Raw genomic sequence first — 16,790 nt, forward strand, 5'->3', positions numbered from 1 at the left:
AACCCAGGTAAAACCTAGAAAAAGTGCTCAACAAAGTTCATTTTTGCTCAGTCTTTATATTGTCCGATACTTATACTACAACAGCGCACTTAAAGATCTTACATTACTATTTTATCACCTGGAAAAAGATATTTATTCTCTTAAAACTTCAATTCACACTGTAATATAACTTTCAATTTTAGAATTACGAATTTTAAGCCTTTACCATGTAAATGCAATAAAAAGGCATGTTTACTTACGCTTCATTAAGGGGAACAAAAATGAAATCTTTATCAAAAATGTCAACATGCCGTGTCCATGTTTTTACTCGCCCGTGTCGTTTTTGTTGTATTCTGCAAGTAGAAACCAACACGTGATTTGTAGGGTGGCTTATTTTAATTGAAAGACTACTTTGAGATATTTTCACCTTAACAGTTTCTTAAGATTTTCAAAGCATATTCTATGTTTGTTATAGGTCTGCATGCTTCCTAGAATTCTGTTGGTATTGTAATATTGCCTGTAAGGATTTTACCTCTGTAAAGCATCTGTTCTTATAGCCGTCACTGTACTTAGCTCTTAGTAAAACTGATTTATCAACAGACTTACGAAAGGTTTGAAGTTTCATGAATATTTCTTCTTTCTCTTTGATTAAGGCGTTTATAAAAGAATGAACTGAACACGTGTATTCTATCAGCATCTTCTTTTTTCAGTTTTTCAAGTACCAAATACCTAATTAGTTTAAAAAAAAAAAAAAAAGAAAAAAATTAGTGGAGGTGTTAACTCAAAGTATTCATCACCACAATAAAAAGGACTGCCAACAGTGCTACCTCCCCACCAAATAGTTGCAGCCTCTCACAAAATAGCTATAAGAATATTAGAGCTAACTAACAACAGAAACTCATTAATGCAATTTCTGTGTCAATATTTCAAGGTATTAAGTACTCTGCTCAATCAACAAGTTGTTCTGCTGCTGTTGTATTTATTTTTATATCATGGCAGGAAAACAAATTTTCAATGAGTTTGTTACATACGACCTACCTAGGAAAGCCCCGTATTTTGTGACTGAGCCACTAAATCTCCAAACACTCCCAGAGTGATGCACTAATTTCCTTTTCACCTCTAAAATATTTTAATAGGCTGAAAATTATGCACATGCACCTTATGTGTAGCATAAACACAGCAGCATGTAACAATTTAATATGTTCCTGACATCTGTAGCATCAGTGACACCAAAAAATTAATTTATGTATTATGTTAATCAAAACAAATTAAATTCCAGGGAACACAAATACTCTGGAAAAAACAACTGAACTTAAAAATGCCTTTTTTTTTTTTCCTTGCCATTAAAATTCCTCTTCAGATGCTAAGAAATTTTAAAGAAACTTTTTTCCAAGTGAGAACAACATCACTGTCAAGCAGGATAGGAGAAGAACCAAAATTTCTTGCAAAAATACAAAACAACTTTTAAAATTAGTGCTATGCATAGTTGGAGACCAAGTAGTCTATGCTATGCATAGTTGGAGACCAATCAACTGACCTATGAATTTTTAATGTCAGAACTTTCCAAGTTTCACAGTAAAAGATAACTAAAAACTGATTTGAAATAAAACTTACTTTAAATAAAAATCAATAATAACATCATTTAAAAATTCTCCTTCATTTAGGCAATGGAGGTCTTCATTGGTCACAGATATACCACCTTTAGCTGGAGGAGGTGGATAAACTATCAACCTGAAAAGAAAAATACATTCAATAATAAAAATGAAATGCCAAAAAAACCCTCAGAAAATTAGTACAGGGAAAAGACAAATATCTTACTTTTCTATAGGACCAATAAATACTGTATGAGGTTCTCCAATTTCTTCATCATCATCAAAATATGGTAACTGTTTATTTCGCTGCTGCATTTTGGACTCAGGAGCAACCTTACAAGAATAAAGTCAATATTAATTTGCATACTGTGCTCAAATTTGCCAAGAAGGTAATAAAGCTTTGTGAAGTGCAGCTGTTTAACGCCCATTGCTTTTGAGAAGGACTTCAAGTTGGTTTTTTACCTTTCCTAGTTTATTTATTACACTTAGGTCTGTATTCCTTTCTTGCAGAGCCACAAAACTTTCAAATTCTTTTAAGAGGTAGTTTTGTTTAAAGAAAGCATTAATTAAATTTAGGTACAACACTGCAACTTAATTTCTGGTTTGAAATATTATAATTTTACCAGTAGATGAATTTGGAAACAACTATGTTGTTTAATTATAGTACAAACTTCTTGTCCCTTAGTAATTTTTAAATGACAACATTACTTGTGGACCATTGTACAACCTTACAATCAAACTAAACACACTAAGAAGTATTGTGAAAGCACAGACTATTTCCCATAGTTTCATAACCCACCATGGACCAGTCTTAGAATCCTCATATAAAAGCCAGCAGAAGTTGTTGGGATATTTTTTTTGGTCTAGTGACTAGCACGCTATCTTCAGTGTATTTGTAACCCAAATAATATAATGAATTTGTTCTAAACCAAAAACATAATTACATTTTTTATTTTGTTTTCTCTGTGAGATGGACTTCCTTTGGAATTGTCTTCCAAGCACTTAGTAAATGCAACAAGCCTGCCGTTGGCTTCTTCAAAGGAAATTTTCACAAAGAAGTCAGAAATATTATTTCTAATACCAATGTCAGTAATTATTTTTTCAAATATTGAGTTTGCATGAGGATCAAGACCAGTTTCGAAAATCAAAATGATGTACTGTTCTTCTTGACCTATGAAAAAGCAGAGAGAAAATCATTCATTTAGAAACAAAATAAGATATGTCACAATTATAAACAGATTTCAAAGAATTGTGGGCCAACACATGTACACACTGCTGACAATACATACAAGCAGTAATACACATGTATGCAGATAGACTGAAGGAGTAACCACCAAACCCTTCTACCTACATTTGCAAAAAGAGTTCATTCAACTTCTGCCTTAATCTGGAAATGTTAATTATTAGACCTGATACATCTTTAGAAAATACTGAATGCAAAGCCAAAACATATTTTGAAATAACAGCTTCTCTGTTTACTGACGGTAAGACTCTGTAATTAATACTTTCTCTTTTTCTTATTACAGTTCCTATCCTATTGTTTCAATACATAATTTCCTCTCTATAAAGGGAAACACCATGCCCTAATTTCTCCTATGTCAACAGTAAGAAGTCTAGGGCGGCTCTCTCAAAAATCAATGAAGATACACATTCATCTGTGGAAATTTTTTAGGAAAGGAGAACTGTATTAAGAATGTAGATGGGCTTTTGTGGTCTCAATGTTTATTATAAAAATGGCTTTCATCTACTTAACTCCTTCAACATCTACATGTTATTTTATTTTAAAATATTTCAGCCTGGTTTTCTCCTACTTTCAAATAGATGTGATTGCAAAAGGCAAAGAAAAAAAAAAAAGAGAGAACTAAGATAACGTATACCAAATTAAACAAGAAACAGTACATGAGACCCATGATTCAGGTAGATTCACAGTCTGTCCTGATCCTAGAAGACTATACTATAAAACATTATTGCTTTTTGAAAATTTTACATATTAAAGCCACTACAGCATATAAGCCCAGAAGTCCCCAGCCTTTAGCTGGAACAGTCTATAAGAATCACTTTTACATGGATATACAGCACTGACATCTACATGTCAGCTCTTTCAGGCAGCAGAGATTCTCAGAAACAGTGACAGGTTGAAAAAAATACTACTTTAACTTGGGGTAGCTAGCAAGTAGGACGCAAAACTTAAACCACTGCTTAGAAACTAAACTGAATAGACTACTGAGGGGAAAAAAAGTACATTTTTGAGACAACTAAAGTGGATACAAACTGTATATCACATATTAGAAGCACAAAGTTCTAACAAAACTACTCTTACTGATTCTAGGCACGTGTTGTTGGGTAGGTAAGTACAAAAGCCTGTAATGTCAATTTCACAAAAGAAATAGTTATTCTTCTCTGATCAGATTTCTGTTACCATAGAAACAGAAATCTCTTAAGGATCTCCAATCCACTGGCAACCAGTTTCATTTCTAAAACGTATGCATCTGAACAAGGAAAGGAATTTAAAATGTCACAATAATCAAAATCTTCATCTCCTTACACAGGCAAAGGGATCTCACCACCTAGAAGAGTGAAGCCCTGCGTTCAGGTTCTGTAACATAAACAACAAACAAACCTCTCTGCCCCTGGTGAACATTCTGCAAACAGAATACAATCAGGCACTCTCTCATACTTACTCTTGCTAGCCCTAATAAATCTTGTCTTTCTTTTGGTACAGTGGCTTAGCTTCAATAGGTCAGCCTACACCTTTACCAAAAGTTAGAGAATGTGAGTTGGATCAATCAGCTATTGTATAAATAACACCCACTCACATCATCTGAAAAATAAAAAAGCAGTAAGTTGCACTAAGAGGAATTATTTAGGCAGTCAGACAGAGGAATAGGATTCAGGCTGCAAATCCCAGTCTTGCGTAGCTGGCTAACTCAGAGCTGCAGAGACCTGTTTTTCTGTAGGAGAAGGAGAGTTTCAGACACACGCATAACCATTTCCTTTTGGTTATTCTTAACTTGGCATGCTAACTGTTGTGAAAAATAATTCTTCAGCAGCTTATCTCCCAATTCACCACACACAGAACTTAGGTGTCTAACCGGACTTTGGGTGTTCCTATTTTGGGAACTAGTCATCTACACACAATTACTTACACAGCTACGGATTCAGGCTTAAAGTAATTTCATTGCTCACAAAGCAAACAGCAATCATGTTAACACAAAGTACTCACAAGTATCAAGTACAATAAAGCAGTTGGGTGTAAAACTAGCTCAGCGCCACTGCCTCAGAGGGAAAAGCTGGGGGGAGAAAGGCTGAGAGATATGGAAAGGGAAGGATTTCTTACCCAGACAACTTGGGAAGCTTTTTCTTTTTTCACTTGTGAACACCTGTGTTCACCTGGGGTCTAAGGCCTGCTCACAGGATTGTCTCTAGTTCCCTTGCACGCTCTCCAATTACTTTTGTAATTATATACTCCTTACAGCTCATACTTTTTACAGGAGGTGGATGAAGTTGTTATAACAGTACTACATGTTGGAAGCACACAATTCTGAGATTGTTGAAAGCATTCTTCCTCCATTTGAATGCGTCCTATATCTATGAAGCTGAGTACAAGTATAAATAACCACATAATTTAACCTAAAGAAAAGCCTGTTTACAGGGAAGAGGACTCTATGCTAATTTAAAAAATAGTGTGCATATTAAGATGCTAGACCCTTGAAGAAAACTATGTTGAAATTAAACAATTTTAAGATACATGAAAACAATCCATGTCTTTTCCAAGCAGAAATTTGTCTACAACACAACATCACTACAAGCCTATGGGAAAAAAACCCAAGCCAACGCGCACAACAGTTTCTACTGAAACTAAGGCCTGTAAGCAGAACAGCACAGAAAGCAGAAGTAAGTATACCAAAAGCTGTCATATAAATGCAAAGGCCCATATACAAAAGCTAAACATACCGACTTGCTTTCATTCAGTACAAATATTAGCGAAAACAGTTATACTAAACTGACTAAATGTTGTAACTGGACAAACAGAAGACTACAGTTTTGCCAAGATGTTCTGACCTATACTCCTCATCAACCTGGGAGTGTGATAGTGTCTGGAAAAACACTACACCTGCCCCAGCCAATGATGCCAGCTGGGAGTCTTTAGTGCACTCAGTCACGATCCAAAACATTAAAACACAATTTAAAGTGAATAGTAGACTAAAATTGTTTTACTTACTGTCTCCTTTACATTCGTACCAGACATTATCTTTACTCATTTTCAGCTGGTCTCTCAGGCTGCTACAGGTTGATGGTACTGTTTGTAGGAAAACTACTGGTAATTTTCGGACACTACACCATTCACATTTGGTAAGTTCTGAAGTTTTCAAGTTAATCTCTCGGATATCGCTTTCTGATTCTAGGAGGAAACAATGACATATTAAATTATAGAAAAAATATGTAGGTTTCCTTTACAATTTCCCATTCAATTTTAACAAAAGATCAGTAAGTGCTCATTAACTTTCTTAAAAGTTTTTAAAAGTTTGAAATTAACTCATATCCAGGAAGTGATGTCTGTTAATATCTTAAAAGATGAACTGCACTCCACTGTCACCTGTGAGGAAAGTAATCAGAAACAAACTGTTTTCTTCTCACCAACTTTAATCTAGTTTTTATTCCACAGAAAACCCACCATTTCCAGTGATTTAAATTTGCAACTATTGCTATAACACGTCTTACAACAGGTTTGTAAAACTTTCTTTGTAGATTTATCTTTGACGAAGTTCCTTTATGAAAATTAACTTTAAAATGAAGAGGAGAATAAACACATGCAGAGAAATGATCTGATTGCCTGAGGAAAATAAGGTACTGCTCTCAATTTACTACCAAAGAGAAATGTCAGCAACATGGTAAATTTTTAACACTGTATCTGATGCTGCCGATGCCAATGTTCAGTACTTTACAGGTTTTACTGAATTACAAAAATGGAGGGGAAAAAGGTGTGAAGTCACAGTTCTTTGAATTTGTTGAAAAGACCCAAAAGTTCAATGCCAGTAATTATTTCTAGATCAGAAAAATGGTTAATGGTAGTCACTTAAAACTTTTGTTAGTGACAGCTTCCACACATACTTGATGGCAGCCTACACCACAAAAACTATATCCCCTTATGTAGGGAACAAAACATAGACAGGATAAAGGGAGAAATGATGCTAAAATAAAGTCCTTCTAATAAATAAAAATCAATGCAACAACTCTGTCTCCTCCTCCTCCTTTCCCTGTAAAAGGAAGGAGACACTGCAGGGAACTCCTAAAAAAACTAAGACTTTTCTTAAGTTAAATTCTAGCAAATATTTCATGATCAGACAGATGGTGAGTAAAAATCAGTAAAACGGTTACCACCTAAAGAGTTTAATTTGCATCACCCTGAACAAAACTGCGGGGGGGGGGGGGGGGAGACATCAAATACATACCATTACTTTCTACCTTAGCAGTATTAGTGGTTATTATTAGTGGAGGGAGTGCTTCCCCTCTCCACCCCCACCACCCTTCTCTTGACATTTAGCAGTGTTCAGCAGCCACCCTCTACATCCTCCCTTCTTGTTGGCAACTGAATTCACACCCCTGTGCGTGCCAGAAAGGGAGTCTGCTCCTTGTAAAGACAAGGCAAACAATTACCCAAAGCAAAGTATCCACTGGCCACAAGCTGGAAGTAGTGGCCACCACAGCTTCTGCGGAGCAAAGCAGCTCTCCTTTCCTTCTAAACCTCCAGTAGCCCTGTCCCACTAGCTGGGGAAGAAGCAGCCCAGTTCTGAGTCAGGCTGCAACAATAACGTGCTTCCTTCAAGCCGACTGGGCAGCATTTACTGGTCAGAACAGTAGTTTGCCATCTCATCAGGAAAAGAGTAGCAGAAATATGCTACATGGATCTAACTAGTCCGTCTCCTTGCACTAATTCTTCTTTATCTCCCTGGCGACTTACAAAGGAGAAAATGAAGCTAGTAACTAAATGAAGATTTATAGATGACTCCTAGAGTCTTCTCTCCTTTTTGTTTAAAGCAAACAAAATAGCTTTCCAAGGCTAGGCTGTAATACCTAAGGCTCTATAGTAATACCTCCGTTTTCTCCTTCCTAAATGAAAACACTTTCCGTAATTCATTTTACCTAACTTCCCACTTTCAGAGGCAGACCGTAGTAACGACAATCCCAACTTAAAACCGGATTCAACTGAATTAACTGGGGCATACAGGTCCTTCTAATGGTGTCTAGATAGGAGGTCCTTGCCAAAATACGAGCTAGCTGGTCTTTGAAGAAAACTCTGAATCCTTGTAACTGTGTTTGCACTGAGATGCAGCATACTGAATTTCATTTGCGAGGAAGACTCTCTACTCTTCAGATGAATTTTAATTATTTTCATCCATTTGTGTTAAGACAGGCATCTTATAATACATTTCACCATAAATGCCTTAACTTGTGAACAATATTTCCTCTAACACTGACATAAGACAGACAATAGGACTTACGCATTAAAGGCAATGTGAATAGTTTTTTACACATTAGAAACAGAAAGCTGTTTCCTTGAAACACCAGTTGGGAGTTGCAGAAAACTGACAAGGGGTGTGGAGAGAATTTTGAGAACTTGACATATATTTAAACATGCAAAAACAAGCTCAAGGCAGGAGAGTACTGCTGTTTCTAGAGCTGTCCAAAGCATCTGCCTTTCCCTGAAAAAGCATGACCATTGTAATCAATCTAAAAAAAAAAAAATATTAGGTGTCATTTTTATTTCAAGAACCTTACTTGTATGAAAACAAATCATGCTATGATTATGAAGTTAATAGAAATGGAGCTAGCTGGGAATACACCCATCTTCCTCCAGATGCAAATCTCAAAAAAATGAAATGGAAAAGTGCTAAATGTTTCAATAAACACAGCATTTAATGAGACACCATTTTTATGCTATTGAGGGATCAAGTCCCATGGAAATAATTTCACTATGCAGCTGTTTTGACTAAAAACCGATAGACATTTTCTACAAATTTTACTAAGCTTTTTAGTTTTTTTTTTTTTAAATAAATTTAATGCATGAAAACTGGTAGTTTCTATGCATCTACACTTTAGATGCAGCAGAAACTTAAATACTTGACTGAGCAAAGGCTACACTCATCTTTACAGGTTGTGAGACACCTTTTTGCATATAATAGTGACAAAATACACTAGTCCTCTTTTACAAATAACAAAATGCAAAATTCGATAGGACTGCATCTTCATGGAAACATAAGATTAACAAAAGGAGGCAAAACTTCTTTTCATGCCCAAACCAAAACCCTACAAAAGAAAACAAAGGAAATAGAGCAATAGTTGTAAGCTGATCATGTCCTAAACTATGTCACTATATTTCTTTCAGTAACATGAAATATACAACCTATAGGCTAAAGAAGAAAAAATTTTAAAGAGAGACATAGACAGGAAAGGTCTAAGACACCTGTGTGGTTTTTACTCTCTACTTATACATCTGAAATAAAAAAAAAAACCTAATAAAATGTTAAAGAGGTAACATGTTTTACAGGAGGTTACTCTTGCCTTTTGTTTTTGTTAATCATTTTCAAGACAACCTTTGCCAATCATCACCAGAATATCTACAGCTCTTCAACTAGGATGAGGGGGAAGAACTAATGACCCAGTTGCACGCACGCCACAAATTGCTAATTCCTGCTGTCTGTGAATTTTCTTTTTGTCAGTAGAAGGTGGAGATAATGCAAATCCTTTTGGTTTTTGTTCACCAGGCAGTTCAGGTCAAATTTATACTCTCGATTTTTCTTTTTTCCTCTTACCTGACTACAGGCATCCAGTATAACTTATTACATACATAACAAAACCAGAATCGACATTTCATTATGATTCACTTGTTAATTCCTTTGACAAAGTTACTTCATTCAAAATATATATATTATTAATAGAAAATGAAAGTTGTCCTCACCTTCTTGACTTTCTAGGCGTATTTTGATATAATCCAGGCAAAACTGTGGAAGACAACACAACAATAAGATTTCATATCTTCTCCAAACCAAAATTGACTTAATGCCTTTTAACTGTTAGTAAACATATTTCAATTGACTAAGTACTTAAGTAATTAAAATAAAAATGTAAAATGTAATTTTTTTAAAAAAACAAAGTGTACATTTTAGCACAACTCAAGGAAACAAGTATATTCTTTACTCTTCAGTGTCTCTTTCAGTCATATTGACTGTTGAAACTTAAGATCTCTCTTATGTACTCCATTTTCAAAAAAGTTCAAAATACTCTGAAAAATACCACAAATTATAGGGAGAAAAAAGAAACCTTCAAAAGAGAATGTCATCTATCAGTATTTAAGCAAATTAAATAACAGAGTTTTGCAGAGAGGTGGAAAGAACAAGTAACACCTCTCTGCTATTTCTGTGGTTACCCCAGCAAGAAGCATGCATTTCATCTGGCTTACTGCACACAACTAACATTCAATGTCTCCTTGCAAGTCTCCATGTAACTTAGAAGGTTAACAAAAAAAAAATATTGTTCTATAGAAGCAAAATTATTCACCTGCAGACATGTTTCTTCCTCCCACCTATCAATATCCATTTTCTGGTAATTGTTGCCTTCAATGTTCTTAACAAATGCAGGCTAATCCATAAGCCCCCCCAACCAAGTAAAGAGGGTTTTCAAGGGTTTTCCAGGCATGATGTTTCTATTAAACACCAGAACTAGATTGTACATGATAATACATAATAGTACTTTGGGATTCTTTGGGAATCACAGCCTCTGAAATTAGAGACAAACTTACTGTTTCACAGACAAAGGCAAAATATTACGTTGTTCAAGTATGAAAATAACAACGTCCATCAAAAACTGAAAGGAGATTTGTCAAATAAGTTTACTTACAATCACAGGTTCCACTACCATTCTTCGTAGTGTTCCTATTCGTATACTTCGACAGTTCAGAATGACACTTTCACAGGAATTTTGATAATTTAGAGGTACAGCCTCTGTTACAATCTCTTGAGAAATAACTTTACGACGTTTTATTGGAGTGTTAGACACAATGTTCCCAAACTGAAAAGTAATTTTCAAGGTTTCAGAATGTCTCACACAAAGATTTACTGCTAAAACAAGCTTGTTAAAAACTAGTGACTAAATTTTCAGCTACTTTTCTGTTGGTCAACAGGAATAGTTACTATAGCATCCACCTCAACCATATAAAGAAGGTAGAAATCTCCTAAAGGACTTTTTGGAACACCTGAAGGTGTTAATATTGCTAGATTCAAGAAAAAAACCGAAGCTGACACTTGTAGACATTTTGTTAACATTTCCAAATCACAAATAATGCTTCCAAAATTGCCAAACCCAATTTAGTTTTTGTCATTTTGAAACACCATGCAGCCCATCAAAAGAAGGTTATTTTAATATATTTTATTTGTTTATTTATATAAAACCACTAATGCTGTAAAAGTACCACAATGTTGGTGTGTTTATTTTTACATTCAGTTTTCATTAGTCCCAGCTTTTGGTGACTGAAAACACTGAGTAATTACTGAAGTACAGTGCATCACAACATCAGCAGGAATAGAATCTTCAAGAAACATAAATAAATAAGCCAAATCAAAATTTCTTAAAGCAGCTCAACAGAACTATTAAGATGTTTTTAGGGTACATTCCAGGGTCAGAAGACTAAATACTGAAAGAAGGCTATGTGGAGTTTGGCTCCAGTTCAAGAAAGTCTCTAGATGCTGACTGAAGCTGTGATCTCAATGAAGTCTCACGTTTACCAACAGAACAATCTTATACAAACCTTACAGAAATGAAAGCAAGCTGGCTGATAGCCTTCAGATTAATACATTTATTTCTTGTATTGCTTATATTGCTCTACTTTGTTGAAGGATTTTCTGTACACTAGTCTTTTCTTTGGTATTTATATTGTTTCATAAAGCCGTCCATTAATAAACATTCTTTGGGTTACAAAATACAATTAAACTCCCACAGAAAAAAACATTTCAAGGGATTCAATATTTCTATTAAGACTAAATCTCAACAATTATTTTGAAGTCCCTAATCACTAGCCTATCTTGGCCATAATTGAAAATATACTTTTGGATGCTTCATTTAAATATAGTGGAGAAGGCAGAGATTCTAAATCCCTGTAATTCTAGGACTCTTGTTGAAGACAGCTTTTCATTTTTGTCTGCTGGACTAGCTAAATATTATTAAAAGCTCAAAACTCAAATCACAGACAAACAGTAAAACAGTAAACATTAAAGTGGTGCTATATCAAGTAGCCTCTTCAGCAAAGAATTAATGAATATTTTGAGAGAAAAACAAATGAACAAAGCTTCTTAAAGCTTCTTCTATCATATCTGACAGAAAACTGTGATACCTGCAATTCTTGGTAGTTTACTTGAATCAATGCAAAGTTTGTGTTAAATTTCACCAAAAAAAAATTTCTGTTTCCCTTGTTTTCAAAAGCAAGCTCTTTCCTACTTTTGTCCAAAACATGCAGTTAATTTCCAATGTTACAACTGGTTCTCAAAGACTAGTGAACAGGAACATGTGGATACACAAAGGAAAACATTCAGGAGAGTTTCAGAAGTCTTAGACACCAGTGCCTTCACAATGCAACACTTTCAATTAATGCAGCACATAACGCCAGAATAACTGAAATTCAAAACTATTTATCATCCAAGCTTTTAGCCCCACAGCTTTATTGTAGGCTACAGGTTCACAGCTTTATACTGATAGTGGTGACTACTTATACACCACATTATAAGCATCCATAATTTCATCAATTACAGCACTAGAATGTTGGCTTCTGAATCTCAACATAGCATGAAGGTTTTGGCATCATTACTTTAGCTTTCTAATTTAGAAAACACAAATGATTTGAGACTGCAGGTGGAAATCTGATCAGATACTCTCACTGAACCAAACTCACAATAGTGAAACTGGACAAGTGACCCAAGAACGGCTTTAATCAGCACTATTAATTCAACACCAGTTGCCACAGGGAATTTATTCTTCTTAATGGCTCACTATTGAGGTGGTTATGTTTTTAACATACCATGAAAGCTGTCCCCTTTGACAGCACTTAAGGAGTCTGCTCATGGTGCATTTTTTGTCTTTGTTTATCCAATTCTTGCAGTGGTACTCAACTAAAAGACAAAAGCCCCACCATAAAATCCTTAAAATAAGTGCTATTAATTGGGACAGTTGTCAAAGTATTTTAATTTTAATGGGCCACTGTTGCTCCCAGTGTCTCTGTTCATGTTTAACTTTGTATGTCCAAAGTCTTACCAGGCAACAGCTGGTTAGACATTCTTAGGCAAACTAAGTAGGCCCCTGAGTTTCACAGAGATACCCTGCCCAGTCTCAAAGAGTATACATTCAATGCAGAAGCATCTATGTTAAAAGCATAATTCAAATCATTATGAACGCTTGTAAAAATATAATGAACACATTTTCTTGTGCTTCTAGTATTATGTAAGCAGAGATACTACTTGATCAGCTGCCAAATAAGAAAAGCATTCAAATATAGTCAACTTCTGACAATGCAAACCAAGCCTTTACATTTTCCATTTATGATTTGATTTTTGTTTTCTTTAAACAAAGCATTAAATAGTACCTGATCTTTCATTCTTGCTTTTCTTGGTAGTGTGACTGCAATTTCTGTATCTGTTGTTATACTACCTATTCTCTGTTCTATTCCACAACTGTTTTCCTTTAATGCTGCTTCCACCTTTCCTGTAGAAGGAGCTGGGGAGGAGCGGGCTGAATCTGCAGGACGAGGTGAAATGCTTTCCATTCTCCTAGTGCTGCCACTATCCTCATCATCATCATCATCACTAGACAAAACAACTAAACAGAAAATATTAAATTCTCAACCACTACATTTTTCTGTAACAGAAATTTCTTTTCAAGCAATAGCTTTAAAGTAATTTATGTAATTGTCCTGCAGTGCCAAAAGAAGTCCACATTTATCATTACGTTATGCTTTTATGAATGTTTATTTGGAATCTGCTCGCAGGCGCTCTCTCCCTTGTTTTCTATTTCTCACAACTAATTATACAAGAAATGGGTATTGTTAACCTGCCTCTAGACACAGAAGTGAAGCCATACAGTTCTTGGTTCAATCAAGAATTGACAGGGAATTATACAACTTAAGAAAAACTGACAAAAGAAATTATAACTGAAATTGTTCAAATCAGTAAGACAGCATGGTCTAGTAAACTAAGCATGGAACTAGAAACATAATTTCCCAAATTCCAGTTCCTTCCTCCTTATAAATTAATTTGAGTTTATGCAGAGAAAGCACAAAAATTAACATTTTACAAGTTATGAAATTTAAATAAACGCATAGCTCAAAAGAAAAGAGGGGAAAAATATAAAAGTCAAAGACTGTCTTTCCCTTGGAGAGGATGAATGATGGAATTCTGCTAAGAATGCTATTTTTAAAATTATAAAGTGTATTCTTTAACAACAACAAAAATTTCATGAAATAATTTTTGTTTTCCCCAGTGTTCATCCTTCTCAGAGAGTACCTCAGTATATGAAAAGGAAATTACAAAAAGGTCTGTCCCTCTTCCTCAAGAGCACATCCACAAAAAAATTCCATGCAAAATCAGTAATGTAAACCTGCAAGGACAGTTCCTTCATTATACAATACTTTGGGTTCTAGTTTATGGCTATATCTACAAAAAGGTACTTACTTGGATCATTTAGTTCAGATGGTCTTGTACTCCTCTGCCTTAAGGTTCCTGTAATTTTAGGATTTTTCGTCCCAGTTATAAGACTAACTTTTCCATTCTGTCGTAACATAGAATGTCCTACAACTTCATTACTCAGTAGAATATCCGTCGGACCTTTCCCAACAGCAGAACTATAAAACTTCTTTGTGTTGAACCCTGTACCTGAAGATTTTTGCCCTGTTGAATTCTGATGTATTGAAGAACGTGATAAAGGTCCCACAGATTCACTTAATGTCACAGTTTGCCTGGAGACTCTTTGCAAATCCTTTAGAGAAGCACTTTCACAATGTCGGCATTTGGTCTGATTTTCATTTGCCCGCCCACAATTTGGGCAATCAGTAGAATAATCAATTTGTTCCAAAAGCTAGAGGGGAAACACAGAGACACAAAATCAGTAACTGTATAAGTACAAAGATACCATTTCCAAATCTTGCATTTAATTTCTCTTCAGAATGAAGACTAACTATATTAGCAATTACAGTTAAGTAGAGAAAACAAACATTAAAATACAGTTTCATTTTTTTCATTTAAGAAAATGAAAAATGTTCTAATAGGACCAAATGTCATTTGTGGCAATTTTAAGAAAGTGATTAATGCTGGACAATTCAGATTTTCCTCCTTGCCTTTTTTCCTTCCATAAGTAAAAGGTTGCACACTGTTCAGATACATATATCCATCAGCAAGAAGGTCCAGTTATATCATTTCTGTAAAAATAGTTTCATTGGATGAAAATAAAGTAACCTAATGTTCCACAGAGCGATGCTAAAGAGGACTAGAAGCAACCTCCTAGGTCATGAAGTTCATTTGTCTTCCCAAGATACCTTCTAACAGCCTGGCAAAGCATGCAGAATAATCACTTCTGAGAGAGAGAGAGTGAGAGAGAGAGACAGAGAGAGAGAGAAAGGAAAATAAAAGGAAAAGGAAATACATTGCTCTGGAGTCCAGTATCTCAGAAAAGAAAACAGGACTTAAGGAAAAGGAGTTCCCCAAACTTTCAAGAGGAAAAGAGGGGCTGCAAGGGAAATGTATCCTACCACTGCAAAGATAGAGATGTGTTTTCTTTCTTTCACATGCATTAGGTCCCGCTTAATTACGTTATCACAAGTGCAGAACTTCAACTTCTAAGTCCAAGGGATTCAATACTAACACATAAGCTACTGAATGTGTACTGAGTTGAACACAGGACACCTCTAGAACTGAAATTTAACATACGTTATTGTCTCCTGGAGCACTGACATAATGACATAACCACTGTACTGTGAACTACTGAGATAATAAATACCTAAATCCCACCAAAATCTTTTTGGACCTATTTTCAAAGCATAGCTATCACAATTTGCACCCCCCACCCCCAGCCATGAACACCTTTCCAATAAAGAGGACTTCCTTGGGTGTGGGATCTTCAATCATTTTTAAAAACAAATGTAAAGACAAAAGTCACACAAGGAGAACATTACAAAATTTCTGCAATTTAAGAAAGCTACACAGACCATAGCAAAACAGATGCAAAAAAAAAAATTGTATAAAATGTATCAGACCTTTAAAACCTGAGTCGTGGGATAAGATAGCAAGTGACGTGAAAACCAGTGTTGTGCCTCAGTGCTCAGTTACAGGATGTAGTTTTTGCAAAGATACTAATTACATTGAAGAATTTCAATCAGACATTAAAATATTCAACAGAAGCTACCAGTCATACCTGAAGGATCTTAAGTATAGAATAACTGCACCCCTCTACTTCAACTACACACCAAAAATTTAAAACCAACTTCCTTTCCCTGGTTTGAGAGCATGCATCTTGATGGTAGGGGTAGCAGTGTTTAATTAAGAGCGGCATACTCTTTTGTAGACTGTATTTTAAGATAAATGACTACTTAAGTAGATGAGTTCTACCTAAATGTGTCTGCCTTATGACTTGTATAATACAGCATTTTTTTAAACTTTGAAATCTGCAAAATACAAATACTATATGCCCTATCTCTGAAAGTTTCAGAATCCAAAGCTTTTGTTATTTTTCAGCTTTTTTTTTTGTAAGCACATACGAAGCAGAAAATCCTCCTTTCTTTAAAAATTATGTACATTTTTAACAATTAGAAAGTGCAACCTGTTACAGTCTAGTAAGATGAAAACCATTTGTACTTTGCCTGACAAGCAGCTGGTTACGTCTGTAATTCCTCTGGCACAAAACCACAACCAACATTTTTGAATTGTTCAGAGGTTCCATAAACCTCCCATCGATCATCTCTACACTTTGGCAACTCACAGCTCATGAAAATGCATATGGTTCATGACAAATGCATAAATCATTGTGTTAAATCCCTTTACTGTAATAAAGGATAAAACTCTTGACCCATTTAAGAGAAAAAAAAAAAGAAAAAAAAAGAAAATGGAACCAAGAATTATGCTAGTGAATTGTTGCAAGTTGCAACAAGATCTGCTCTATATCCAGAAAGTGTATCCACAAACTATA

At 35.1% G+C, this 16,790-nt stretch overlaps 1 protein-coding gene across 4 annotated transcripts in view; it reads right to left on the reverse strand.

Moving 5' to 3' along the window:
- Nucleotides 1-16,790, reverse strand: part of SENP6 (SUMO specific peptidase 6) — an 84,190-nt gene that overhangs the window by 18,701 nt on the left and 48,699 nt on the right. For all 4 annotated transcript variants that reach the window (XM_052781684.1, XM_052781683.1, XM_052781686.1 and 1 more), the window contains 10 exons: nt 14,285-14,687; nt 13,201-13,433; nt 10,470-10,640; nt 9,532-9,574; nt 5,794-5,973; nt 2,516-2,742; nt 1,798-1,904; nt 1,594-1,710; nt 586-708; nt 240-332 (listed from right to left, as the gene is read on the reverse strand). In XM_052781684.1, coding sequence (XP_052637644.1) covers nt 240-332; nt 586-708; nt 1,594-1,710; nt 1,798-1,904; nt 2,516-2,742; nt 5,794-5,973; nt 9,532-9,574; nt 10,470-10,640; nt 13,201-13,433; nt 14,285-14,687 — 1,697 coding nt within the window. The remainder of the gene's footprint in view (nt 1-239; nt 333-585; nt 709-1,593; nt 1,711-1,797; nt 1,905-2,515; nt 2,743-5,793; nt 5,974-9,531; nt 9,575-10,469; nt 10,641-13,200; nt 13,434-14,284; nt 14,688-16,790) is intronic.

This window comes from Harpia harpyja, chromosome 3 (assembly GCF_026419915.1).
Source record: "Harpia harpyja isolate bHarHar1 chromosome 3, bHarHar1 primary haplotype, whole genome shotgun sequence".
In the NCBI taxonomy this organism is placed as follows: Eukaryota; Metazoa; Chordata; class Aves; order Accipitriformes; family Accipitridae; genus Harpia; species Harpia harpyja.